This window comes from Leguminivora glycinivorella, chromosome 6 (genome assembly GCF_023078275.1).
Source record: "Leguminivora glycinivorella isolate SPB_JAAS2020 chromosome 6, LegGlyc_1.1, whole genome shotgun sequence".
In the NCBI taxonomy this organism is placed as follows: Eukaryota; Metazoa; Arthropoda; class Insecta; order Lepidoptera; family Tortricidae; genus Leguminivora; species Leguminivora glycinivorella.
This window is the reverse complement of record NC_062976.1, coordinates 26,527,246-26,553,763: the sequence shown is the minus strand read 5'-3', so window position 1 is coordinate 26,553,763 and position 26,518 is coordinate 26,527,246. Positions and strand designations below refer to the sequence as shown.

General features: G+C 43.4%; 1 protein-coding gene across 7 annotated transcripts; it reads right to left on the bottom strand.

The window, feature by feature from the left end:
- Window positions 1-247: 247 nt before the first annotated feature.
- Window positions 248-25,513, bottom strand: LOC125227638 (protein abrupt). Of its 7 annotated transcripts, none has more exons than XM_048131996.1 (14): window positions 25,419-25,513; window positions 24,089-24,370; window positions 16,257-16,462; window positions 15,599-15,714; window positions 15,201-15,342; window positions 11,766-11,935; window positions 11,408-11,522; window positions 11,142-11,301; window positions 9,758-9,802; window positions 6,369-6,510; window positions 6,124-6,261; window positions 5,128-5,321; window positions 4,850-5,008; window positions 248-4,757 (listed from the first exon to the last, which is right to left on the bottom strand). In XM_048131996.1, the coding sequence occupies exons 2-14, from the start codon at window positions 24,102-24,104 to the stop codon at window positions 4,396-4,398; spliced, it is 1,965 nt and encodes a 654-aa protein (XP_047987953.1). In that variant the 5' UTR covers window positions 24,105-24,370; window positions 25,419-25,513; the 3' UTR covers window positions 248-4,395. The 7 variants fall into 7 exon arrangements, with proteins under 7 accessions (XP_047987953.1, XP_047987955.1, XP_047987956.1 ...); XM_048131998.1 differs by having other exon boundaries at window positions 11,408-11,516; XM_048131999.1 differs by having other exon boundaries at window positions 16,257-16,450.
- Window positions 25,514-26,518: the final 1,005 nt, after the last annotated feature.

Genomic DNA, 26,518 nt, shown 5'->3' with positions numbered 1-26,518 from the left:
GCGTCAATTTTCTAAGAGACATGCGTTGCATTACGTGCTGTTACATGAGCCGCTAGTAAACGAGTTCAGGCGGAGCAAGATTAGTAAAAGAGCAGCCACAAGAACATGAGTAGGTCATTCATTTATCCAAGGTAATTTCTATATTTATTTTATCTTAGAATTTATTCATTTTATCTTAGATCCTTTTAGAGAAAACGGTCTCGTATACGAAACGAGTCGAAACCCACGTCAAAATGAAACCACACAGTTCAAAACAATTATTTTTATTATCCATGTATATAATAATAATGAATTAAGCGGCGTACAACTAGTACACTAATGTACAATGGCGAAGGCGTGGCATCATAAATTATTCAACTCAATACTTGTAACGCGCTGCCACAATCCTGGCGGGACACGGAAGTTATTGCATTTGGGTCGCGCGCGGACTGTGCCAGCCTGGCTCGTGCGTGTGGCGTGTGGCGTGGCGTGGCGTGGCGGCTCCGCTACACGCTACACGCTACACGCCACACGCTGCACGCCACACGCCATACGCTACACGCGGCGTGCAGTGCAGCCGCCATCGGGACCACAGGCATGCCACCACCGTGGAGCAGGTTAACACTGACACTGCCACTACTACCACGTCAAACAATGACATCAAAATAATTTGAGCAGTAATTAAAGAACTCGTTTTTTGTTGAATATTTTATGGATAATTTTCCATATTCTTCTTTCTTTTCTTATTTCTTTAATTTCACAATAACAACAATAATTAGAAACAAAGCATTGTTTCAAGTGACTTCCGTTCAAAGTTGAACGCACAAGACTTTTAAGCCGTTACATCAACGAATTCTTTACTACTAATAGCGACACATTAAAAAAAACCGTTTATGTAACTTATTACTATGCAATAAGATTTATAATGGCCAGTGAACAAGGATGGTGCTTCCGCTCCACGGTCTAACGTAAATAGAAACGTAACGAGAGCTTACAGTAACCGGTGGATGACGTCAAACGACCTGCGGACTAACTATCAGACCAACTTCATTTGTGCACGCTATGAGATTCTAATGTTTGCGTTGCACAGCCAAGACATATGACAAGCATAAACCCGCGAGGTTGGTCGCAACTTGTAAAATCTTTGCTGTGCAAGATTGGAGATACATGATACCACAACTTGAATAAGAACTTGATTTTTTTTGTAACATTCGTTTTTTGTAACTAATTCTCGTGTAAACTAAAGTAAGCGTATATTATTGTGTCGTCAAAATATTGAGATATCTTGATATTTCTACCGATAGTCTTTTCAAATAAGAGTTCTTAACGTATTTAGGTAAATTTTTATTTCCATTTTAGAAAAAATGCTCACATCTTATTCGTAAAGGCTACCAATAGCTATTTATTTAGTGTAAAATGTAGTCTCGCTCGATAGACTAATGCTTCGTTTACAGCTATGGTGGTACCATGTAGCTCTGCTATTCAACTCTAGATATTTGCACTATAGAGTGTAGAGTGACCGATATAGAATTGACATCAAATTCAATCACTTTTAAAGTAACGAGCAATAAACAGCAATCAACGCGATGTGACCCTCGGACATGAATCCCAGCCCTTGTACCGGGGTAATGTCGGAGTGACGACACCCGCCGATTGGAATAATAAACAACAATACAACTAATAAATCGAGTTTTACATGAACTGTCATGCTAGTGAGGTAAGTAGGTAAATAAAGAAACTAAACGAACTTCCTAAGCTCATTAAGGTAACTAACGCGTGTACTCGGTCCGTCGAAAACCATTCTCTCCCTTTCATTAGATGCTTTCACGAGTGAAGAAGAGTGAGAGAGAACGTGTTTCGACGAGACTCTAAAGTAGACTTATAGTACTAGTTACGTTTCACTGGTTTGCTTATATATAATTATTTTACAACGCAACAGTTACTATGTCCTGATTGGGGCGAGGAAAGCATTATTTGATTTTACGAAAAATACAATTTTAATGTTTATTATATATGTTTGAACAATTTTGGTTTTTTTAACCTCCGTCTATAAGAACTCGCCATGCGGGTTCAGTTATCCTGAAAATGTTCATTTGGCAATAAAAAGGTTGATTTTGGGTTAGTGTCGCCATGGTAACTGTTGTATTGCTTTGTCATATTTTATCTGTGGCAATCGGGTGTATTGAAAAAATATATAATATCTATTCATAATCACATTCTGGTAACTGGCTATCGGCTAATATAACGTATTTGTGTCGTGTGAAAACAGTATACATTTGTTTTTATCATAAAGAAATCTAAATAAAAACATAATAATTGCAAATATTAAGTACAAGACTAAACAAAACTTATATTATATACAGTCGAGGTTATACAACTATGGCAACACTGTCAACGGTCAACAACGTATACAAACCGAAGTGATGCGTCTCACTCACACTTAAACAATAACTCAGACCTCTAACGTCATTACAACTCCCAACACGACACAAGTCAGTCGTTGTTGCACTCCATCTCCAGTGCATTCCAACTTCCATCAGGTACTGGCAGGGTTCAGAGTAACATTGGTCCGTGTTGAAAGTGAGCTAATAATCTTCCGGTCATATTTTCTCACAGTTTAAATGCAAAATAAACAGTCTAAATATAATGATTTGGCCCAATGTTACATTCCCGAGCTGAGCACTGTGGCGTGACAACAATTAATGACCCTGGCAGGAGTGGCATATTTGCGCAGTCTTTTTGTAATGACGTTCATTCGATTTAAAAAAAATCCCTAAACGCTTAATATTTTTCATATAAAAGGTTAAATGCTCCACCTATTGCTCTAAATACTTAAACAACGTGAATTCTAAGGTTTAGGGAAGTAAATATAATTTTGTGACTCGCTTACAAATATACTTATTAATATACTAAATAACTATAACATTGTACTCTAAAAAATATGTATAAGTATTGAAGGCTATTATGAGATTGTAATCACAGTAATTGTTATAAGTAACGAGCCCACATCATTACTACAAAATAAACCTTCTGCGTCTGCACGGCCGTGCGACTGGCCGGCGACTGACCGGCGACTGACCGGCGACCGGCCGGCGACCGACCGGCGACGCGCGCGGCAAGTCGGCGGCGCGCCTCTTCCGCCTCCTATATACAACACTCCGAAGGCAACATCAAGGTATACTTTATTTATTGCTTTTTGTTACTATCTGTTTATTTATTATGTACTTTACATATCACTCAAATTTATATACAATGCATTATTATGTCTTATTACGATTTGTTAAGTTTCAAATTTGAACTTTTCATTTTCAATAAATTCGCAAAACTTGATGCGACAACAACAAGGTATCCCTGGATAAAGTGTTCAGTCTCAAGGCAGTTGAAGATTTCAGCAGTGACGCACACTTTAATAGTAATAGTATGTTTTAAGCTCTGTCGTTCTGTTCGTATACAAGATATCGTAGATATAGGTTAGTCGCGAGCTCACTCGATGTCGGAGGCTAGGTGGCTACGCTACGGTGAGTGGCGTGCGCCGTGCGGCGTGCGGCGTGCGGCGAGCGGTGCGACAGCGACACTCGCAGCCGCGCCGCGCCCGCGCCCGCGCCGAACGGCGCACGCCGGCAGTCTAACGTTCTCTAGAGAGTGCGCACTACACAACGCAATGAGAATGTCGAGTATCTATGGGCAGCACTAACAATCACCTAATGACTTGCGTATATTTAACTACTATATGCTCTACGTAGTATATATAAATGCAATCTGCAAAATACATAAAACAACAGTTATTTATATCTATAAATTGTATAAAATATTAAATTAAATCTATTGAAGTGAGGTAGATGGATGGAATTTCACAATTTGTGTGGATATATTTTCTCTTTAATTTTTACACGCCGGATTGGCCCGATGCTGAGGTAGTTGGATGGAATATGATGTAAGGCCCTACGAGTGACAAGGTCCGTTACATGCACGTACAAAAACACTACCTAATACTATAGTCCGGTCGACGGCCCGCCAGCTGCCCCAGGGGTCGCCATTTATATTTTACAATATACAACAAGGCCACTCATTTAATCCAGGAGTCTAACATTTAGCACGCCTGGCTTCCAGAGCTTCTGCGGAATAGATTACATTCGGGGGTAGAAAAGGGGTGTCTTTACAAAAGATGGCCGTCGACCAGGATACTAGTAACTACTAAAACAATCTCGCGATCAAGTGGCGCCGACGGACTACGCGGGCGGGGACCTACAGTGATCTCACACAACCTAACGCTCGCCGCTTTTAACCTAATTAAAATTTACATTGAAATGGCACCAACGACATTCCACGGGTCAACAATCAAACCGATATTACGTTGCGAAACGAATCAGCTAAAACATAACACTCAAGCACCGTTTGTGATCAACAAAACGTCTTTCATGACGTCTTCCTCTCGTCGTCCTCGTAGCCGGCCTCGTCGGGCGCCTCGTCCTCGTCGCGGCGCTCGTCCTCGGCGAACTCCTTGCCGTAGTACTCCTTGTCGTCGGCGTCGGCGTCGGCGTCGGCGTGGGTGGCGCGCGCGCGCTCCTTGCCGAGGTCGAGCGGCTCGTCGGCGTCGCGCGTGATGTCCGGCTTGCCCAGCTCCGTGTACTTGCGCTGCATCTGCTTGAGGAAGCTCTGGTGCGCCAGCGTGGCGGGCGGCGGCGGCAGCGAGCCCATCTGCGGCGACGGCTCGTCGTACGTCTTGCGGTCCATGTGCATCGCGTTCAGGTTCGCGAGGTGATTTATATTTGGCATTCCTGCAATCATGACATAAGTTAACAATGTAAGATTGCGGGAATTTCACCATGACTGAGCCACACTAGCTGATGGGTCGTTTGTAGGTACTCACCGATATACTGTAGATAGGTGTCGATGAGCGTGGAGCCCGCCGTGTAGGGGTAGTCGTCCCGGCGCGGCGCCGGCGCGTGCGCGCTCTCCGCCGCGCGCGCCGCTAGCGCTCGCACCGCGGGCACCTTCGTAATCGTCGTGTTGGCTAGGCTGTTTATATCTGTGGATAAACAGACTCATGTTAAAGCCACAGTATTTGCGAGACTAATTACTTTAGGACTTGGATTACGTATGTAAAAAATTGCAGAAGAAGAAGACTGACGATAATTGTAAACTTACTTGGTGGTGAGACGGGCAGGTCGCCGTAGCGCGACTGGCTGAGGTCGTCGTGGTCGTTGTCGCCGCACAGCGAGCTGGTCTCGGAGGCGGCGGACTTGGCGTCCAGCTTGATGTCGCAGCGGCGCGGGCCCGTCGGCGACGCGCGCGCGCGCAGCTGCTCAGGGGACACTTTCACGCCAGCTTTCGCAAGGAGTCTGGAAATAAACGAATTTGTTGAGAATGCTGAGCTATTTTAAAAGAAAACTGGTTTTCGCCAGATTTCTCTCTCGCGCTCTCTTTAGCCTGATTCTACCCTTTGGGTATAGGCCTCCTTCAACATGCACCACTCATCACGGTTCCGTGCGATCTGGAGCCACCTTTCGCCAGATAAATAAATAAATAAATAAATAAATATTATAGGACATTCTTACACAAATTGACTGAGGCCCACGGTAAGCTCAAGAAGGCTTGTGTTGTGGGTACTCAGACAACGACATACATAATATATAAATACTTATATACATAGAAAACATCCATGACTCAGGAACAAATATCTGTGCTCATCACACAAATAAATGCCCTTACCGGGATTCGAACCCGGGACCGCGGCGTAGCAGGCAGGTTCACTACCGACATATAAATATATATAGATATTTAAGTAAAATAATGGCTGAGTTGAATGGTAGTTGAAACACTTGAAACGTGGCCTGAATAATGTATGATTTTGATTGACGTTCAAGATATGTTCAAATATTATTATAGTTTTATATTTTTTCACATGTTAATTCAGATCTACAACTCTAGTACTAACAGCAACACTCTTAGCTAATCATCGCTAGACGTTACGCCCTTGTAATAAGGATTACAAATGTACAGCTAACAGTGTTGCCAATGGTACGAAATACCTAAAACTACATTTGAAAATAAGTATTAATTTGGTTGTCGAGAAAGGATGGTAAGGGCCAACAGTTATTTGTTGTGTGGTTTTTAAAAATGGCACGTTTGGTAGGTACTCACTGGCTGGCAAGTTCGGGGTCGAACCTGGTGGGCATCTGCAGCACGGGCAGGTCCTTGGTGGAGATGCCGCGGTGCTGGCGCGACATGTGCGAGTGCAGCGAGTTGCGCGACTTGGCCACCGTGCCGCACAGCACGCAGCTACACACAGACACACACATGGTTATTGCTTATATCATAGAGGAAGGTTTTATTTGAGTCATGTTGGTCGTTGGAGTTGATAGATAGTGTGTGTGAGTGGCACTGACCGGTATCCGGGGCAGACGGTGTGCTTGTCCTCGAGGTGCGTGCGCAGCGTGTGTGCGGAGCGGTAGATCTTGCCGCACTTGGGGCACGGCCGCGGGTCCGTCGCGCGCACGCGCAGCAGGTCTTGCGTCCGCCGCGAACCGCCTGCAAAACATACTTCATTACTACTATACTGCTAAGGTTCAGAGTTAAATATAATACATATGTCGGCGCAGCTCTTACCTTTTTGACTTTTAAGTGTGAGTGGCAGTTAGTAGTGAAATACCGCTATTCTACTTCGTAGTTTTATTGTATGTATAATTATATAAGCAGACACTTTTTTCGGGTAAAAATTAAATTATTACGTATATATCGTATCACTAATACAATCGCAACTAGAATCGTTTACTCACATTGAACATTTGGTTATTGGGTTGACTAATTTACAATGTTGTACGCTTAAAAATAGTTATATATAATCATAGAGATATAGACGTTGCCTCTCAGGCGTCAGGAACAATTTCAACTACTCGCTAAGTTACCAATATTCATTTTCGAGATCTATCCGACGAGGGTTCCTATCGCATATATTTTGAAGGCAACCATTATTGTATTACTAATATTTTTATATACATATTGAGATTCAGACTGGACTTTATGCTAGGCCGTCTATGTGAAATGAACGCGAATACAAAAGTGTTCTGGAAGACTACGAGACTATTTCGACGTCTGGCTTACAGCTACGTACCTATGGGTAGGTATTCATGGATTACAAGCTACGAAAGGAACGACAAATCTATCGTACTCGCCCAGTCTAAGCACTTTCTCTGCTAAAACGTTATTAAAAGAATAAATTCTATAAAACTTACGCGTATCCCTTTTTCATTCATCGATAAGAAAATATATGCGAATGGAAAGTGGTTATCTATACTAAATAAATCCTCCGTACGCTCTACATTGACTAGATATGTTTTGATTGTGCTCGCCACGTACTTCAACGTTTAAAAATAAATCCTATGCTGGTAGAACGTATCTTAGGTACCTATTGCGCTAAAAGGCATTTGATTATTAATTCTATTTCGTATTGTCTTAACTATGGTCGAAAATATACATAAGTACGCACGCAACCCGCGAGACAAAATTTTAATTTTTCATCGTGTGGCCGACGCGATGGTTCGCCCAAAACGAGTACCTGATTCTATAAAGTAGGTGAGTAGTTACACGCGGTGACCTCATCGGCCATTATCGCTTTGTTGGGTCACCAATTAGCATCTTAGTTAAGAGGCGATTATTCCTTAATACAACTTCACTAATTGAGATCTTTGCGAGTGCGTAGGCGGCACGTTGGCATTTTTGGTATCTTTCGGTTGAACAACCACTGCGTCGGTTAAAATTAGTTAGTCTATTATGATGAACACATTCTTATAAACTGCTTTCTATGAAAATATAAACGCAAATGTTGTTCAACTTGAAAAAACGTTCGATTGAATTGCTTTCCGCAGTAATATCAATAAAATGCAGTTGGAGTCTTCTGGAAATAGAATCAAACGAGGTTTAAGCAAGTTGAGCAACATGAACATGTCTCTTCTTTACAGTAATTTATGACGACACCGGAACGAAAGGATCACTGTGTGAAGGACACGGAACGTCGGCAGGAGAAGTGTCGAAGCAACAATGGAAGAGTACAGGCGTCAGGAAGTCCAGGGAACGATCGTCACTCCTAGCACTCGGTTATCTATCAATGGCACCAAACATCACATTTCTTATTTACGCGCTTATTATACCTTAGGTAAACAATATCAGTCTAATCTACTACAAAAATAATTTTCAGTCGATATATCCTAGTCTCCGCGCGGGGAGAGAAATGCTTCGAGATCGATCCGGGAATAAGTCGCACTTGGTTCGTTCACAGCCGGTAGTCGCTAGGCCCAGCCGCAGCTCCAGCGCAGCGTCTTCATGCGCTCCCACTGCGGGCGGTGCTTGAGGCGCATGTGGTTGCGCACACTGTTGGGGTGCGCGAACAGGCGCGCGCAGCTCGCCACCGGGCAGTAGGGCGAGTCGCGCGGATAGTGCGCCGCCAGGTGCGCGCGCGCCGCCGCCGGCGAGCCCAGCCTGTGCGCGCACAGCGGGCACCCCCCCTCCGCCGGGTTTGCCACGGCCGCGGCATCTGCAATGCCAACAGTTAGTCAGACGTGGCAAAACCGGCGGTGCGGTACACACTACTAGTGGCGGCTAGTCGTCGGCGACGAGCGCGCTCCAGCCCGGCCGGCCGGGCGGCTGCGGGCGTCACCACCAGGCGAGCGGCGGGCGCGGCGCGTACGGCAGCACGGGCGCCGGCGGCGCGGGCGCGGGCGCGGGCGCGGACGCGGACAGCGGCTCCGCGCCGATACGCCGCCTCTAAGAGTTTTGCCGCTGGCGGATCCCGTGCGCTTGCAGCTGGTGGTTGATGAGGTAGTGCTTCGTTTTGCACTTCTTGCCGCAGTGTTGGCACGGGAACCACTGGTCGCGGTCCGTCTGCGAGTGCACATTGAGCATATGCTGGCGCAGATTGGAGGTGGAGGAGTACACGCGGCCGCACAGCGGACACTGCGGCCGGTAGCCCAGCGCCCCGCCCGCCAGGGCCGCCCCTGTAACACAGAGGCGGCGGTTAGAGACATCACCACACGTGACATTAAGCGCTACTGTATGTGTATCGGCCGAGGTCGGCGGACGGAGCGAGGGGCGGGTACGCGGGTGGCGCGGGCGTGAGCGCGGGCCCGGTAGCGTCACGGCGGCGCTGCTTGATGCCGTGGATGGAGTTCATGTGTATCTGCATGTACTGGCGCGTCTTGAAGGCGCGCCCGCAGGCGGGACAGCGGTGCGGCGTGGCGGGCGCGGCGTGCACGTTGAGCAGGTGCTGCTTGAGGTTGGAGTTGTTGGAGTAGCGCTTGCCGCAGGCGGGGCAGGTGGGCTTGTGCGGCTCACCCGTGCCCGTGCCGTTGTGCGGGAACTGCTCCCCGGCCTCGCCGCCGCCCGGCCAGGTCGCTCCTGGGGCAGACGGAGTTCGCGTTCATATTCGTCTCGAGCCCTAACACCGGACTAACCGACAGCTTCCATTGTTGCGACGACTTCCCTAACCGTTTGGGGATAAGTAACTCTGACCGTTTGAGAGATTTTCGAATGCCTGACGCTCGTTAATTGAATGTTAGTGTTAGGTATATACTGTACAAGTCGACATGCGATGAGGTACATGCATGACTCAATAATGCGTACTTAATGACGCGATCGATAATTGTCAAATTGTCATTAATTTTGAATGTTCTGGTCAGGTCTGATTGTTTTGTTACCGCGACTCGGAGTCTAGTCATTATTGAGTCACGCAGGGAGACAAGATAGTTAAATAGAAGTAGAATGCGATAGGTACATTACTCACCGAAGTTATCTGGTATCCCTGATGGTCCGGGAAGTCCAGGGAATCCTGAAAATGAGATTTTTTTCATGATTTGTCAATTAATAGTACAGTACATCAGAGGCCGGGAAAATGAGGATTTTCGGCCAAGTGGGTATATACGGCCGAGCGAGCGTGCGAGCGAGGCCGGATAGGGATACGAGGCCGGGAATCCGTTTTCACGCCGAGGCATGTATAGTGCTTTTCTCAAACATACAATGAAATAAAAAAAATGCTCTAAAAGGACAATATTTTATAAAAAAAAGTTACTTTGCAGGCCTAGGCCTGAAAAATAATATGAAATCCCTTTACAGTCCTCTCGAGTTGTTGCGCCCAAAAAGCGATACTTCCCAGCCCATTTTCAGGAACGTAAAGACAATATTTCATTGCATGTTTGAGAAAACTCAATGTGACGTGTGCTCACATGGTTCCAAATAATTTACTTAATGGACTTATTACTGAAGATTGTATAAGATTTAGCGAACTATTCAGAAACGCTTGTTTACTTGAAGGACCCAACTTATGATTGAGCCATGAGCTATTAAAGAACATTAGTTTTGACATATACCTAGAACTCTTTCTAGTTGTGATGAGGAAGGTTATGCTCTAGTTTGTTGTTTTTTGTCTTCCAATTTTTTTACGTCTTGCTGCATACCTTGCAGGTTCAGAAGTCTAGGGAGGCTGTCAGTTGTGTTCCGTTGGTGTCGGCCACGGATGGCAAAGTCTAGCGGCTCCTGAGTCCTGCTGGAGTCTCTTGCATAGCTTGCATATTCAGAAGCCTCGGGGAGCTGCGAGGTAATGCTCCGTCGGTGTCGGATACAGGTGCCCAAGTTTAGGAGCTTCTGCTGGAGTCTTCGTCCATATCTTGCAGGTTCAGCAGTCCCGGGAAGCTGTGGGGCAGGGCTCCGTTGATATCGGCAACATGAGCCCAAGTCTAGGGGCTCCTGCTGAAGTCTCGTCCATACCTTGCAGGTTCAGCAGTCCCGGGAAGCTGTGGCGCAGGGCTTCGGTGGAGTCGACCACGTGAGCCCAAGTCTAGGGGCTCCTGCTGAAGGCTCGTCCATACCTTGCAGGTTCAGCAGTCCTGGGAAGCTGTGGGGTAGGGCTCCGTTGGGGTCGGCAACGTGAGCCCAAGTCTAGGGGCTCCTGCTGAAGTCTCGTCCATACCTTGCAGGTTCAGCAGTCCCGGGAAGCTGTGGCGCAGGGCTCCGTTGGTGTCGACCACGTGAGCCCAAGTCTAGGGGCTCCTGCTGAAGTCTCGTCCATACCTTGCAGGTTCAGCAGTCCTGGGAAGCTGTGGGGCAGGGCTCTGTTCGTGTCGGCCACGGGTGGCCAAGTCTACGGGCTCCTGCTGGAGTCTCGTCCGTACCTTGCAGGTTCAGCAGGCCCGGGAAGCTGTGAGGCAATGCTCCGTTGGTGTTGGCCACGTGCGCGGGATCGTCGTAGTCCAGGGGCTCCTGCTTGGCGCGGGGCTCGCCCTCCGTATCGCTGGCTCCGGCGTCTGACGATGAATCTTCGCCGTCTCCAGACTGTAAAAAGTCGTCATTAAATATGTGTAGGAGTAAAACTTTTGTGTAAGATACTCGCAGTTGTAGCTTGAATAAAGTTGAAGTGGTAGTTGAGTGGTGAGCTCACCAAGTTGTTGGACATGGCGGAGAGGTGCGCGCTCTGGTCCAGGCCCTGGCCGAACAGCAGCTCGTGCCCGTTGCGCTCCGGGCTGCCCTGCGCCAGCAGCTGCTCCGTCCTACACCCGGAACGGTTACGGGATCATTAGTATGAATGTTACAAACACTGTTAAACGAAATAGTGCAAGGAATGATTTTAAGGCGAGTTTGAGCTTAGGTTTTGAAATTTGACAGATAATCAAAGGTAAAAATTAAATGTAAAAATAAATAATTATGATTAAGGATCTGACTTTTGATTGTAGTTAGTGCAACTGGCCCTGAGTCTACGAGTAATTATCTAAAAACAAACAAAATCCGACTATCCTCACCTAGTCTTCATCTGCGCCTGGTAGAGGTCGGAGGAGCGCGCGCGCTTGGGCGGCGGCGTGCCGGCCGCGCCCTCCTCCGGCCTGCGCGCGCGCCGGCCCTCGCGCACCTCGCGCTCCCGCCCCTCCCGAGACCCACCCGACCCCGTCTCCGTCCATGACGACGCTGATTGCTGGAAAAAATGCTCATTTGAGAGGATGGAAATAATTTGCGAAACTATCTATTAGACACGTAAATACATTTTATCAAAAGGATGGTTTTATTGGTTAGACGCGGCACTTTCAGCAGTTTCTAGCAGTATAACAGGAACTGATGTGCTTAGTAGACCGCTGGTACACCTGTCAATACTCCAGTAAGGAAATCAATGGCGATGCTTTTTGGTCGAGCGTGGGCACTGGCGACGGGACGTCGATCAGGCCCCGCACCTGCAGCAGCTGTTCGTAGCAACTCCTGCACTGTGTGGACTGGTGGTACAGCTGACATATGTTTAGAGTTTGCATTATCCGACGGGTTTTTAATATTCGAATAATTCGGATAATACAGTTTTTATTATTCGAATATTCGAATAATCGGATAATTTCGGATAATTTATTAAATGGAACAAAATTAATGTTCCAGGTGCGTATAAGCGTGGAATTGATAACGGCTGAGATAGATGAGTGCCATAATGCGAAATTTACCTACATGTTTTATTTATTTTTTGCGTAAATCAGCAAACTGTAGAAATTAAAACACACCTAGCTCTCTATCTTTAGTTCTATGACTAGAATCTTGCAATCAGATAGTGAGCTGTTGATATAAGACAATTAGTAGTAGTGATTAGTCAGGTGTTAGGTATAAGGAGAAGTTTTCTGACAACACCTTTACCTTGGAAATGGATGGTAGAGAGGATGGCTTGTGTAGAGTGGAACGTGAAACAACATCATTGGATATGATGATGGTTATAGGGCTATACAGCATTGTCATATTATCCGATCCGATATCGGATGTAGGAAGGATGTCAAAGGCAGAAATCAAAGATGGCGCCTTGAATGATTTCGAGAATGTATAGGAGTCGGTCCTTCACTCAATATCGGATCGGATACTTATCTTATCTTAAATCTGCGGGGGCCCTTCCGGATACACTTCGACCCATCGGGATCTTTTGTGCAATTACCCCCTTCGATCCTAAGATCTGAAGGCAGCTATTCAGGAGCTTCTCGACCATCTTCACGTATCGGATGATGAGGCTCATGGGTAGCTCTCTGAAGTCCTTTGGTACTAGGAAGCCTGCTCCAAAGTTCTTCATTCTTTGTCTGGCGAGGGCGTGTCATTCACACATTAGATGTCTGACGGTCTCTTCCTTTTCGCCACACATACGACAATCAGTGTTGTCAGCGTGTCGCATCTTGGCCATAATTCCTTTGATCCCGTAATGGCCTGTGAACACCCCCGTTATAATTTGGAGTTGTCTTTTGCCTAGCTTTCCTAGCTTTTTGCTCCATCCAGAGTCTACCCTCCGCATAAAGAGCTTTGAATGCTTCAGACCTACCAGGGCATCCCACTCTTTTTGGTGATTAGCCTTTGTTTGGTCTTTCATAGCCGTTTTAATGGTTCCTCGTGAAAGGCCCACAAAAGGTTCCGGACCTATGAAGTCTTCAGATCCGGCCTTGGCAAGTTCATCAGCATTTTCATTGGCCAATGAAGCCTTCGTGCCCCGGTATCCATACCAGTTGCACCTTGTTTCACCTTCCAAGCTTGTTAAGAGCTTGGATGCCGTTTAATACCAGTCTAGAGTCAACTCTGGGCGATGTGAAGGCTTTGAGTGCCGCCTGACTGTCGCCGAGTATATAGATATTCTTCCCTTGGGTTTGTCTAACTATATTCTCATGTACACAGGCAATTATTGCATATGTCTCGGCTTGGAAGACAGTGGCATAATTGCCCATGCTGATACTACCACTGTAGTCATTTGCATAAATGCCTACGCCCGTACCAGATGCCATCTTGGACCGGATCGGATACTTAATATAAAAAGTTGAAAACTCTCTTCGTAGGCTCTAACCAAAAGCGTCCTGGTGAGGGTCTTAGAACAGGAATGAGCGAAGATATAGGTACTCGTGCAAAACAGAATAACCAGAAAAGGGAAGACCGAAGACACTTCCTATCCAGGTGTGGATCATTTTAGACCTTAGTTGCACAGTGGCTGGTACCAAAGTACCAATGGAAGGGGAGAGGTGATAAATAAGTAAGTAAGTAAATTCTTTATTGTACCACCAACATAAAATATACAAGACATCAAATTTAAAAGAATGAAGAAGGAGGAGGGACAAAGGCGAACTTATTTAAATATTCAAATCCAAAACGCCTCAAATTGATCGGCAGCGATTTGATGGCTTTTAGTTTCCAAGCTGATCAGTAGATCGACTAAGATTTCAAAGTATAAGTAGTAATTAGACCGATTTTTATGTATGCATGTAACTAAGGACTTAAAAGGAAAATACCTTATATTTCTTAGTGAAGTGGAGGGAATTCTGGCACTAAATTGCTATGGAACTGATAACAGCTAAATTCGGAGTGAGGCGCTAAATTTCAATTTAAAAAAAAACAAGGGACCAGGAAATCTAGGTATAAATCTCCCTTATTAAGTACGGTTTTACAGATAACTTCACGTTAGCTATTAGCAGTAATGAAAGTAGGTTGGGGTAACGTTTTCATATAAAAAAATAATAATTGAACGTTTTTCTACTTTTCTAAATCATCCAATTAATCGAATATTCGATAAGAACTGAGGCATTCTGCTTACTTCTTGTCCACGAATACTTTCTTTGTTTTGTAAATAAAATAAACCTTTGCCTAGAAAGGCTAGAATGAAATAATATTAGTTTGATTTTGAAGATAAATTTATAGGTGTTAACTGTTAGCAATAACATTATCCGTATTAAGAATTGATCGAAATTGGTTTCAGTGACGTCAATCTATTAAATATATTACTTATAAATAAAAAATAATGTTTATAGAAATTATCCGTTTATCCGGATAATTTCACTTGGATTATTCGAATATTTTCGGATAAAAATATTGGCGGATATTCGAATAATTCGGATATTCGAATATCCGGATTGCAAACCCTATGTTCTAGCAAAGTACGGTACTCACTGGCGAGGTTTTCATGTCAAGGCTGGACACTGGCGCGGTCGGTGGGATGTCGGTGAGGCCTCGCACCTGCAGCAGCTATTCGTAGCAACTCCTGCACTGTGTGGACTGGTGGTACAGCTGAATATGTTCTAGCAAGGTACGGTATTCACTGGCGGGGCTTTCTGGTCAAGGCTGGACACTGGCGCGGTCGGTGGGATGTCGGCGAGGCCCTGCACTTGCAGCAGCTGCTCGCAGCAACTTATGCACTATGTGGACCGCTGATACAGCTGAAAAATATTCTAGTAAGGCACGGTACTCACTGGTGAGGCTTTCTGGTCAAGTGTGGGCACTGGTGCAGTCGGCGGGACGTCGGTGAGGCCGCGCACCTGCAGCAGCTGCGCCGCGCGCAGGAACTCCTTCAGCTGCTCCTGCCCTATGTGCACCTCGCCTTGGTACATAAACCTGGGGAATATTGCACTGGTAAAATAATAGTCTCGTGAGGATATCCCATAATTCAGAGCACTGTTTTGGACGAGCGAATGCTCCTGTTTAAATGACATATTTGAAATTTATTAGAAATTGTCCGAGTACTTGTTAGTCAGAGGGAGGCTGATTTCGCCGTGTTTGTGATTTGAGTGGCTTGAGAGACTACTTTTAAGATTGAGTTTTTATTGGTGATTTAACTGGATCCTTTTGAACTCTCAGTTTTAGTACATACCTGAGTAAGCTCTCCATGTCCTTGTCGTGGACGTCCCTGAGGATGACGATGGGGTGTTGGCACGGGTTCGCCTTCAACAGTTTCCTGAAGTATGGACTGCACGCTGATAATACGACCTGGACAAAAAAATGATGTTCACAGAGAAGTTCAATGATGTTGAAGAGCAAACAAAAAGCGTATATGTAATTTTTATGAATTTTTAGGTATGTTGGGTTGAGAGGTCTAATTTTATTAATAGCCTAAAATATCGCGGCAGCTCTCTGAAGCTACCTAACTATATGCTGCAGAAAAACAGAAGAATGTCTCGGTACGATCAGGGGCCCATTTCTCGAAACTGAAAGTTACAAGTTACAAGCGGAAGTCTCTTTCTAACTTGTCATATTAGACATTGACAACCACTTGTAAATTGTAACTTGTAGCTTCGAGAAATGGGCCCCTGCTATGATACTTTCGTAGAGAGATTGACACGTCGGTTTCATGTTAACCTTATTACAACTCCATTAATTCTACTACATTGGTTTCTTTACGTCGTTTCAAAAAGTCCCAAAAAAGCATCTGTACGTTGTGACAGGTTACTCATATAAAGCTACAAGGAAATTTCGTCCTAATGGTAGGCAAAAACGTGGAACCTATGACTAGACGTGGAGCCATTATGTACCTTATGTGCAGTGAATGTGGCGCCGGCACAGGCGAGCGTGACGTCGACGAAGTCCTCCTCGTCGCGCAGGCGGCGGAACGACGATACGATGGACGAGTGGAAGTCGTTCCAGCGCAGCGAGTACTGCTGCTCGCCGCCCGCGCCCGCGCCCGCGCCCGCTCCCGCGCACGCGCCCGCGCCGGCTGCGGACCCGCCTGGCGAGAACACTGCGCAACTTATTAGCATGAACTATTTTGTATGTATAAGTGCGTTTTCACATTATCCGATCCGATATCGGATGTCGGACCGATATCCCATACATTACTGGCGCCATCTTGGATTTTTTCCATTGAAATCTTTCCGACATCGATATCGGATCGGATAATGTGAAAACGGCCTAAGAGCACAAACACATGTGTAATAATATATTTTTCTACTTCCGAACTGTTATTCGTCATTTACAAGGTCGTGCATAGATTTTTAAAACCTTACATAAAAGTCTATTCCCCAAAGCCAGCGTCCCGTCCGCCGCCGTATTTCCGCGCATGCGCGCAGTATCGAAAAAACTGAAAACGCATTGTTTGGCTCTGTAACCATGGCAACGGATTATTATAACAATACTGCGCGCGTGCGCGGGAAGGCTTTGGGCAGCTGAGCTGACAGTACAAACCTTTGCGTCAAAATAAAGGAAACAGTGTGAATTTCACGAAAGTTATTCAAGAAAACTATTAAATTAAAACCGAAATAAATTACACATATGAAAGAAAAAGTGACCAAGTCCTCTGGTGCCTGAGGCTGGAAAAGTGACCAGAGGACTTGGTCACTTTTTCTTTTATATGTGTAATTTATTTCGGTTTTAATTTATGTACATAGTAGTGTGACTACTTTAAGACAGCACAAGTTGAAATATTTTCAATAGATTATAATTTAACTTGTGTTCATTAGAAAACTATTAAAAACTAAGTGTAAGTGCATTGTCGTAGAAAAATTATTGTATGCAACGGTGTTTAACTGAGTCAAAAAATACTCGTGGCGTCTTAATAACAATTTTCGGCTTCGCCTCAAATTGTTACCCACGCCACTCGTCTTTTTTGACCTCCTTTAAACGCCTGTTGCATAAAATACTATTAAAGTCACGGACCACGCGCTTCTACTTGGAACTTACCCTGCCCTCGCAAGCAATCCAAAGGCAATAAATAGGGAATGAGTACGGGCTCATTTATACGGTGCAACACTGCGCATGGGTATTATAATATAAAGGAACCAGAATTCTGGTGAACATTGCAGATAAGTGGGCTAGTCACAAGACCGTATAAGCTAACTTTGCACACACTCCAACACCGACGAAAACGGTAAATTTAACGTTAAAAGTTATGACCCCTACAACGTAATGCCTGTATATTTCTTATTTAGCTTATATTAAAACTAACTGCAAGTACATTTATACTAATAAATTATTTTTACTCATAAATATAAGCAGAAGAGATAATTTTATTCCAAGGCTTCAATGCATCGCTAAATTTAATTAAAACATGTAATTAGCATTTCAATCCTTAAATAGTTATGTATGATACATATATTTAAATTAAAAGAAAAAAATTGAAAAATTCACACCTCCGGCAGGACTCGAATCTACGACCTCTAGCCTTCCGGAGGTGTGATTTTTTCCATTTTTTCTTTAATTTAAATATATGTAATATCGCTCGCAGACGTTTCTGCATGATAAAAAACAAATTTAGTTATGATACAGTTTAGTAAAATCGTAAATGAATATCAATTAGAATTTAATATTTAAAATAATCGTGATGAGCCTCATTCGTGGAAAATACCAACGAATTCAAGATGATGACATATTAACAGTAAAACTCTAATAAATATTAATTAAACTACAAATATACACTGCAACAGCCCAAAATGAGCAATCGCTCATTATTGTAATGAAGTGGTAATGTCAAGGCGCCGACGTGGCACTGGCTCGCGCCAGTTACGGCCGCCATCTTCAGTGAATTATTGCAAATGGCCGTCTGCGTCAGGTGACGTGGGGCCCACACGCGGCACACCGACACTGACCATAACTAAATCTTACTGCAGAGATCTAGGACTACACATACACATGATCAATTAAACCTGTTACAATTAGTCACTCCAGTTAGTACTCGCGTATCACGAAAATCCCCAGTAATCGAGTCGAGTCGTAAACAAGACGTGAAACAGGAAAACTTGAGCTTTTATTATAAAGAAAATTATGTCACCTCGATTTTGAACAGATAATTTTGGTATGCCAAGCATTGAATTATTTCGTCAATTTCTTTAATTTAATGACACTCTGTAAGACAGAATAATATTGTAATTATTCATTTAAAAAGTTCCGAGAATTAAAGTACCTACTAAAATATTTATTCCAAAACCATGCCCGCAAAAAATATTAAAAATGTTCAACTCCATTTTCACTTAATTATGCTTTGATTTTTTTTTATCTGATAGGAGGCAAACGAGCAGACAGGTCGCAGGTTAGCGTTTATAATTAATCAACGGTTTTATATCAATACATATTTCCAATATCTACGCAAATATCTACATGGTGTATCCCATGTATCATCAATTGATCATAATAACTAACTAATCGGCCGGAATATAAGCAAACACGATTGTATGGAAACAGATATAAATAGTGGCAGAACAAAACGACTGGCCACTCGCACAGAGTCCCAAATTTCCATTGGGGCGTGTTTGCACACTGAATCGGTTAGTTGGAGTGATTCCGTGCTACAATCACCGCGGGTCCTTTGATCCCCGGCCCCGCGGCCGAGGCTGACCCGCACTGGAGGACCTAAGCGGATTGCTCACTGCACAGATAAAATCAGATATAGAGGACCCTACTTATTCTAAATTTGCTATTTATAAGTTATTATTGTCCGGTAGGTATTGTCGGTGGTACTGCTATTTCACATTTTTAAATTAGTATCGTATGTAGCATACTGTTATAGGTAGGTATGCATTGGAAATATGTATCGCAATAGGAAGTAGAGCATTCTAGGAACAATATTTTTACAAGATTCACTTACATGAAGAATAGGCCGGGTATGCTAATTTTAACAACATCAAAATTGCGATCTCGACACGGTACTGATTTGATATAATATAATGTATTAGCAGCTGTCAAAAATGATATTTTTTCAACCAAAAACTTTTGAGGATTTTTTAAGTAGGCACTTCAAATAATAAAAATTCAACATCGAAGTGCATTTCCAAAAGTATTATACGGCAGTAATTTCCGGATTGATATTGTATTCGAAATGCCAAAATAATAAAATACAAAGCACAGCAAGTTCAGATTTTTTTTAGTGAAATTATTTGTCCCATTTTATTACCTCATGGTTTACTAACATATTTTAAAAGATAACCGGCCCCATTCGAACATTGAGATATGACAAAAATTACCTCTATACACGATATGGATTGGATTTAGTGCTATGTTTGGACATATTAAAGTTCGAATCGGGCCGAATGTAAGTTCTACCAAACTTGATGTAAAATCGTAGCCCGATAAAACCGTTTTATTTACCCGCTAATCAAGCGGCGACAGTAACGAAGTGGCAAGTGCTCAGTTGTCGGCGACACGGGATTGTCGCGATGAGTAATTAGCGGGTGTGTGGGGTTGGAGGGGGAGGGGGTGATTGTGGAGGGGGGGGGGGGGGCACGTCCGAGGGTGAAGAGCCAGTCAGCTAGATGCGCGGACGATTTATACGTTCATCAGTTTGCCAAATTGACACGATCGATTTGATTATTTCCTATCCTAAGTAATAATTGTTGGGTTGCGTTACTTAGCTATAAATCTGTAGGTACTATCTCTACTTAAATAAATAATGAACTAGGTAATTGTTATTGTAACAACGGTGTTCCACCAATTTTTAAAACCGTCAGTGTCTGCAAGTAACATATTTTTCAGTACAGATGGTGTTTTTTTTACGCACTAGTTCGAGAAGTGGTTCATTATATGCCAGGTTGAAACTTCGGATTGCCATCTGTACTGAAAAATTCGTAACTCGTGTCGATTTAAAACACTCCCTTCGGTCGTGTTTTAATTTATCGCCACTCGTTTCGAACTTCCTTTTTTACGCACTTGAATCGTAATGTACTATATCCGTGCGCTTCCTCGCTGCGGACAGAATGGATCGTATTGTCTCATCATTTATCGGCTGCCGATCGCAGGAGCCTTCTTAAACTGTCCTATTTATGTTATGTCCTATTTAATATATTTATTTGTATTATGTACAGTCACCGGCATAAATAAGTGATGATTTCTGTACCTTGTCGCTTTAACGTCGTGTATGAAATGTCATACGAAATTGTCAAACGATTAAAAGCGACAAGGTACAGAAATCATCACTTATCTATGCTGGTGACTGTACCTACCTACTTACGGTTCTCTTATTTATCGCCAAAAATTGTATAACCGAATATCATTTCCCAACTCACGTTTCGCCGAATTTCATTCCGCATTATGCTGGCAACATAGTCCTTGAACAGAAAAGTGCTACTTTGCTCCTTCTTAACAGGGAGGAAAAGTACCCTTTCCGAATGGGTGATGTTAAAAGTTATTTGTAACTTGCCTAATGTTTCGTTGCGAATCGTTATTCGTCCAAAAGTTGTTTGACCAAGTGAAACATTTGACAAATGAGTAGTCTGCCTAACGTTTAGATGGATCATAATAATCTGCTTTTCAATAATTCTGCCAAATGAAAAGTTGCCATACAAAAAGTTGCTAAACGTTAGTTGTCAAAGGATAGGGATCCTACCAGTACGTTAACAAAAATAATTTATTTAAAAAAAACTAAAATTTGGTATAGGGTCGTGGGTGGTCAAGGCCCGGGTCTAAGGGCGTAGTTGTCAAAATGAAACTTCGGCCAAACGTTGTTTGGCAAATGCAATTCGGCCAAACATATTTCTGCGAAAAGGCAGAACACCACCTACTTACCTATATCGTGAAACTTGTTTCCATAACTTTGTTTTTTCCGGAGTCGACAGAACCCATCTATGCCGGGCGCCTATATCTGGGCTATTTCGTGCATCTGAAGCAAGCTGACGAACATCTCATGCCAGAGTGTTGGTGACATTTTTGAAGGTGATTACCGTCAAATTGTCAAATAATAGTGGTAAGTAACATTATTATCGTCAAAACATTAACTATACAAGAGAAATACGATCTGTCAGACTTACGACCGTTGCCATACACCTAGACGAGCACACACGACCTGAATAGATGCCCAGTGTCCCTACATCCCGCAGGTAACTGACCCAGCCGACCGACATGGCGGTGAAATTGAAATTCGCTCGCCGTTTTATTTTGGCGCGTATTCATTACAATGTTGCTCGCTCGACGCATTTGGTTTTCAAATTGTGAATGGATTTCTTTGTGTGGTGGAAACATATGCGCAACTATTACTAGATATGATAACTTTGCTGTGGGGACATAGGATTGCAAGAACATTGGGAATCAGCAGTAGGATAGTTTCAGTAATTTTTCGTAAATGTACTTTCAGTCAATTTCAGCGATAATAAAGACTCTCTTATTTTGTTTAAAACAGGCCAATTATAATATTTGTTTTAAAATAGCGTTCGTAGTAATTAATTGTACAATTAACTACGCCTTGACAGTTAATAGTTGTATTGTACCTCAATTAAGTAGGTATGTCTAAATATCCCTACCGATATATGAAAAACTATGAATTTTGTTATTATATTTCTTACAGCACGATCAAATCCTTTTGTATAATATTAGAATAATTATGTAGGTACACATACTCGTATTTAAAAACGTATTAAGTATTTACTTTTTCTGTTTTTCTTCGATATAATTATAAACATATAATATTAAAATAAACGTATTGTTTCTAAAACATTTCAGAGTAATAATGTGAAACTTACTCTTTAATTTTAACCGCTGTTTTTACAAAAACGATCCTTGCTCAATGATGCATAAATTAAATATCGATTAGCATACCACAGAAAAATTAATGAAAATGTCCTTATTATTTAGTTCCGGGTAGGTACACCTACACCTGTCTATGAAAACAACATCTTAATAAAGTAGGTAATCACCTCTCCACGCATACCTACTCAAGTACTCATTTTACCATTATTAAGTTGACTACACTTAATAATAAATGCCAGTTTCTAAGTAAAAAGGAATAAGTACATAACTAAATACAAAATCGCCGGCCCTCAAGTTTTGTTGACGCCACGGAAAATAAAAACAAATTTCCCGCAAAAGTGAAAATGCTCCCGAAAAACAAAATCACACCGTATAAAAGCGGAATAAAAGACAAAAACGTCATTAAACGAGAGCCGTGGCGATCTCGGGGGAGGGTGATCCTGCGCCCCCCCCCCCTCCATTGTGGGGGTGAATATCAACGAACTCATGTCGCGCCCGCCGCCGCGCCGCGTATGACGAACGTATACATTCTGTTAGTAAACAATTGCGGGGTTGTTCGCTTCGGCCGTCATTTGAATAAGCAACGTTTTTGCGCGTGTGTCGGGGACTCGGGGGCCGGGGCTGCATTAATATTGCATTTGTCTGCGAGATTGAGGGCCTCGTCGCTTCCGCTTCCGACTGTACTGAAAGCGGTACAGTTGGCGGCGGAATGCAAGACGATTCTAATTTAAAGTCAATAAGACATGTTTTCCTTGTAGGTAACTGTTTTCTGCCGACCGTATTGAAAATGTAGAATCTAATTTAGTCTAATTACAGTTTCAGTATTATAATTTATGTTACAATAGTTTCTTGTATTATAACTAGTTCAAATACATAAAAAATATATTTTATTCAATGTGTTTTCATTTCCATGTTTAAGAGATCATTGTCACCTTCCTGACGTAAGTGCTACATAATAAAAGCAATTTTTGAAATAATTCATAAATGCAAATAGTTAGCGAGTGTAACGACATTTGTTGTGTTAGGTAAATATGCGGGGCTGTTCTGGAAGAGTGTCGTAACAAGTTGGTAATATGGACTTCCTGGTAAGTTTAATTTCCTCGGTAAAGCTTGCGCGTGCTCGCTGCTCGGCCTTCGCCGGAAGCTCTCTCCCGGCGCTACGAGGTGCTCGTAGCACTTCCGGTGTCTGCACTATGGAGGATACATACCTAGTCGTAGCTATGTATTGTATACTATTCTATGTAGCGATGGGATTTCGTTTTGCAACCAATTAACATTAAGTACATGAAAGATATTGAAAATATGTTCATGTTTTTAGTTGTCGTTGACGTGATGTCTTGTTGTTAATAATAATATAAGTCAGTAGGTAATGATATTTAAAAATATTTTAAGCGGGTTACTCACGTATTAAGTCGATATAGCGTTCGACATGTTTCGGCTCAATTTCGAGAACCTTTCTCAAGAGTAGCGACACCCCGCCTTTACATGTCGAGAGCGCGACGCATACTGATATTTTTAAATATGAGCAAATATAAATACCAACTTTAAAAGACGTGTTCTGATTCGAAGAGTACTTTGAGGTAAGTGAGTCCAATAAGTAAGGGTTTAAAAATTGATATTTGTTGTGAAGAAACAGTGGTCCGTGACTATAAACGTAGATATTTTTTCACTTAAATAATTGAACTTGTGCATAAAAAATATGTTAGTCTTTTAATTATCAGGTATACCTATATTGCCTATTGCATTTTCAACAGTTAAAACTGTTTAATGACATTATAGTTAGATTACTGACATTGCGTAATAATTGACGGGTTAACGTGCATGTATCTGACAAGTGGCTTTGCAGTTGTGGTGCAGTCAGCATGCAGTGGGCCTGCACCTCGGCTCGCGGTGCGGTGTGTAGGGGGCAGTCACTCACCAGTGTCGCTGGCCATGGCCGGCAGCTCGGAGGGCGGCACGGCGGCGGCGGCGTCGGCGCGGGCTCGCGCGCTAAACTCCACTCCCGCGCATTCCGCGCGCGCCAGCAACGCCGCCACTTTCACACCTTCCGTATCCCTCTCAATCAAACAATTTCACCACTTCGGCTCTATGAGGTTTCTCCGAACGCTTCTGTAGGTACTCCGTGTGTATCGCAATTTCCAAATTCGATTTTAAAGCTTGAGTTTTCTTAAATAGCGATCCTGTTTGGTTTTGTTTGATGCTGAAAAAGTTTGAACGTTTAGCACTAGCGAAATAACTTTCATTTTCGATGATTTAGAAATGAATCATTTATAAATGAATAGTATTTATTTATAATCAGTATGCATCGAGAAGGAAAGCTGCGGGTGTCCGGGTGCAGGGGTGGTTGTCCGGCGTGTTCCGAGCGCGGGCGATGTCTGCTCGCGTGGGTGTCTGGGTGCAGGGGTGGTTGTCCGGCGTGTTCCGAGCGCGGGCGATGTCTGCTCGCGTGTCTGAGTTACGTCGCGAGCGCGGGCGATGTCTGCTCGCGTGTCTGAGTTACGTCGCGAGCGCGGGCGATGTTTGCTCGCGTGTCTGAGCTACGTCGCGAGCGCGGGCGATGTCTGCTCGCGTGTCTGAGCTACGTCGCGGAGGGTAATATTTTCATTCAGAACAAACTCTACTATGTTTTTGATTTTTTGTATGACTTTAAAATAACAGATGGATAATTTTTATCAGTATTTTTTGCCATAAAAATACATAGTTTTCTTTTTACATAAAGAAAAAAAGTATTATTTCTTAAATAAAAACTATTTTAAAATTTCAAATATAAATTGCGTATTAAGATGTTTTTAAAACTGCCTTAATTGACAAAACAAATAACATGTAACCAATTGTCCGATATTAAGTTAAATCATTTTTAATACGCAAAACTATAACACAATTAAATCCAATACGAAAAGCGATTAATAAGTAATTATATCCACAATTACGCGTAGAGAATAACTCACGGCAACTGCATCCGTGACGTAAGGCGATTAACACTGTTGTGGGGACCGCGGGGACGGTCGTGAATCAAGTCCGGTGCAGCGATCGATACGTGCAGTACAATAGGGGAGGCGCGGGCAGATAGAAATCAATACGATGTCCATCATCGCATGCACCCTCTCCCCGGCCGCGCGCCCCGCGCCCGCGCGCCGCCCCTGCGCCTTGCACCCGGAAAATGCATTTCCACGCACCCCTGCACCACTCTCACATCTAACCGAATTTCCAAAATAAAGTGATGCGTTCTAATAAAAAAGCACAATTACGTTGTTTTTTGTAATGTCCGGTATCGAATGCACTCTGTCTGTGCGTGCGTGTGACGCGCGCGTGCGGCGGTGTCGGCGTGCCACGGGCGACTGTCGCCCCGCCAGGCGGGCCGAGAATAAACAGCGTGGGGCGCGCGGGGAGCGGCGCGGGCGGCGGGCCGGGGCGTGCAGCCTGCACCGCCCACCGCCCGCCCACGGCCGCCGGACCGAGCCGGACCGTGCCGGACCAAGCCGGACCCGCCGGACCGCCGGTCACGCTAGGACGACGCACTCCTTACGAACATTACACTTTAAAATTTCACCCATGTTTAATTTATCAATCCTATTTTTGAACTTTGAGTAAATAATGCGCGATATTTTTTCTTTCCCTATTTGAATTATAAGCGAAATCGATTTCAATATTGGCGAAGTGTCTATCGGCCGTCGACGATTCGATATTAGACTGTCCATTGGACGCGGGGCGTTACACCTAAACGAAAATGAAAATAAATAAACATATATCACCTAAAATGAAGTTACAGAAACATATACGTAGCTTTAGCTTGTAAAATATTAATATTTATTTATAAATTAAGCCATTTAAATGTAAATAGGGAATGCAAATATTCGACTATTGGAAATATTCAAATTTTTTGGAAATATTTGGAAAATGTTACTAAGAGTAATTGGAATTTGTTTTCTGCACACATTTGTTTTCATAAACAGCAGGGAAATAATCAACGTAAAGTAACGTAACACAACATAAAGTGTTAAACCTGGCGTCCACTACGCTCGCCGAGTCCAATCTCATTAATTCGCCTTCTGCATTATTACAGTGACGGAATTATTATGTTTTTCTCTCGTGATATATTTTTAAATCGACCTTGTTTACACGGGGCACAAAATTCACCGAAAGGTAAATTTTTTCTGCAATTGACCCTGATCATAATTGTCGTATTTAAGTTCGCGTACAGTACAAAGCACAGCAGTGATTTTCTGTGACAACACACTGACAGGCTAGTGACACAATATCTAAGTATGCAATTGATACGAAAACGAAACGTGGTGACTTACACCCGCGCTGTGGGAGTACGACGGACGTAGCCGATGTTTAACGAAGT

Excerpts from the sequence above, each read along its gene's own strand:
- LOC125227638 (XM_048131996.1), bottom strand. Across the intron at positions 11,936-15,200 it reads TTGACCAGAAAGCCTCACCA|CAATCAGCGTCGTCATGGAC; the intron begins GTGAGTACCGTG and ends CATTTTTTCCAG. Across the intron at positions 11,302-11,407 it reads CCGCCATGTCCAACAACTTG|TCTGGAGACGGCGAAGATTC; the intron begins GTGAGCTCACCA and ends GACTTTTTACAG.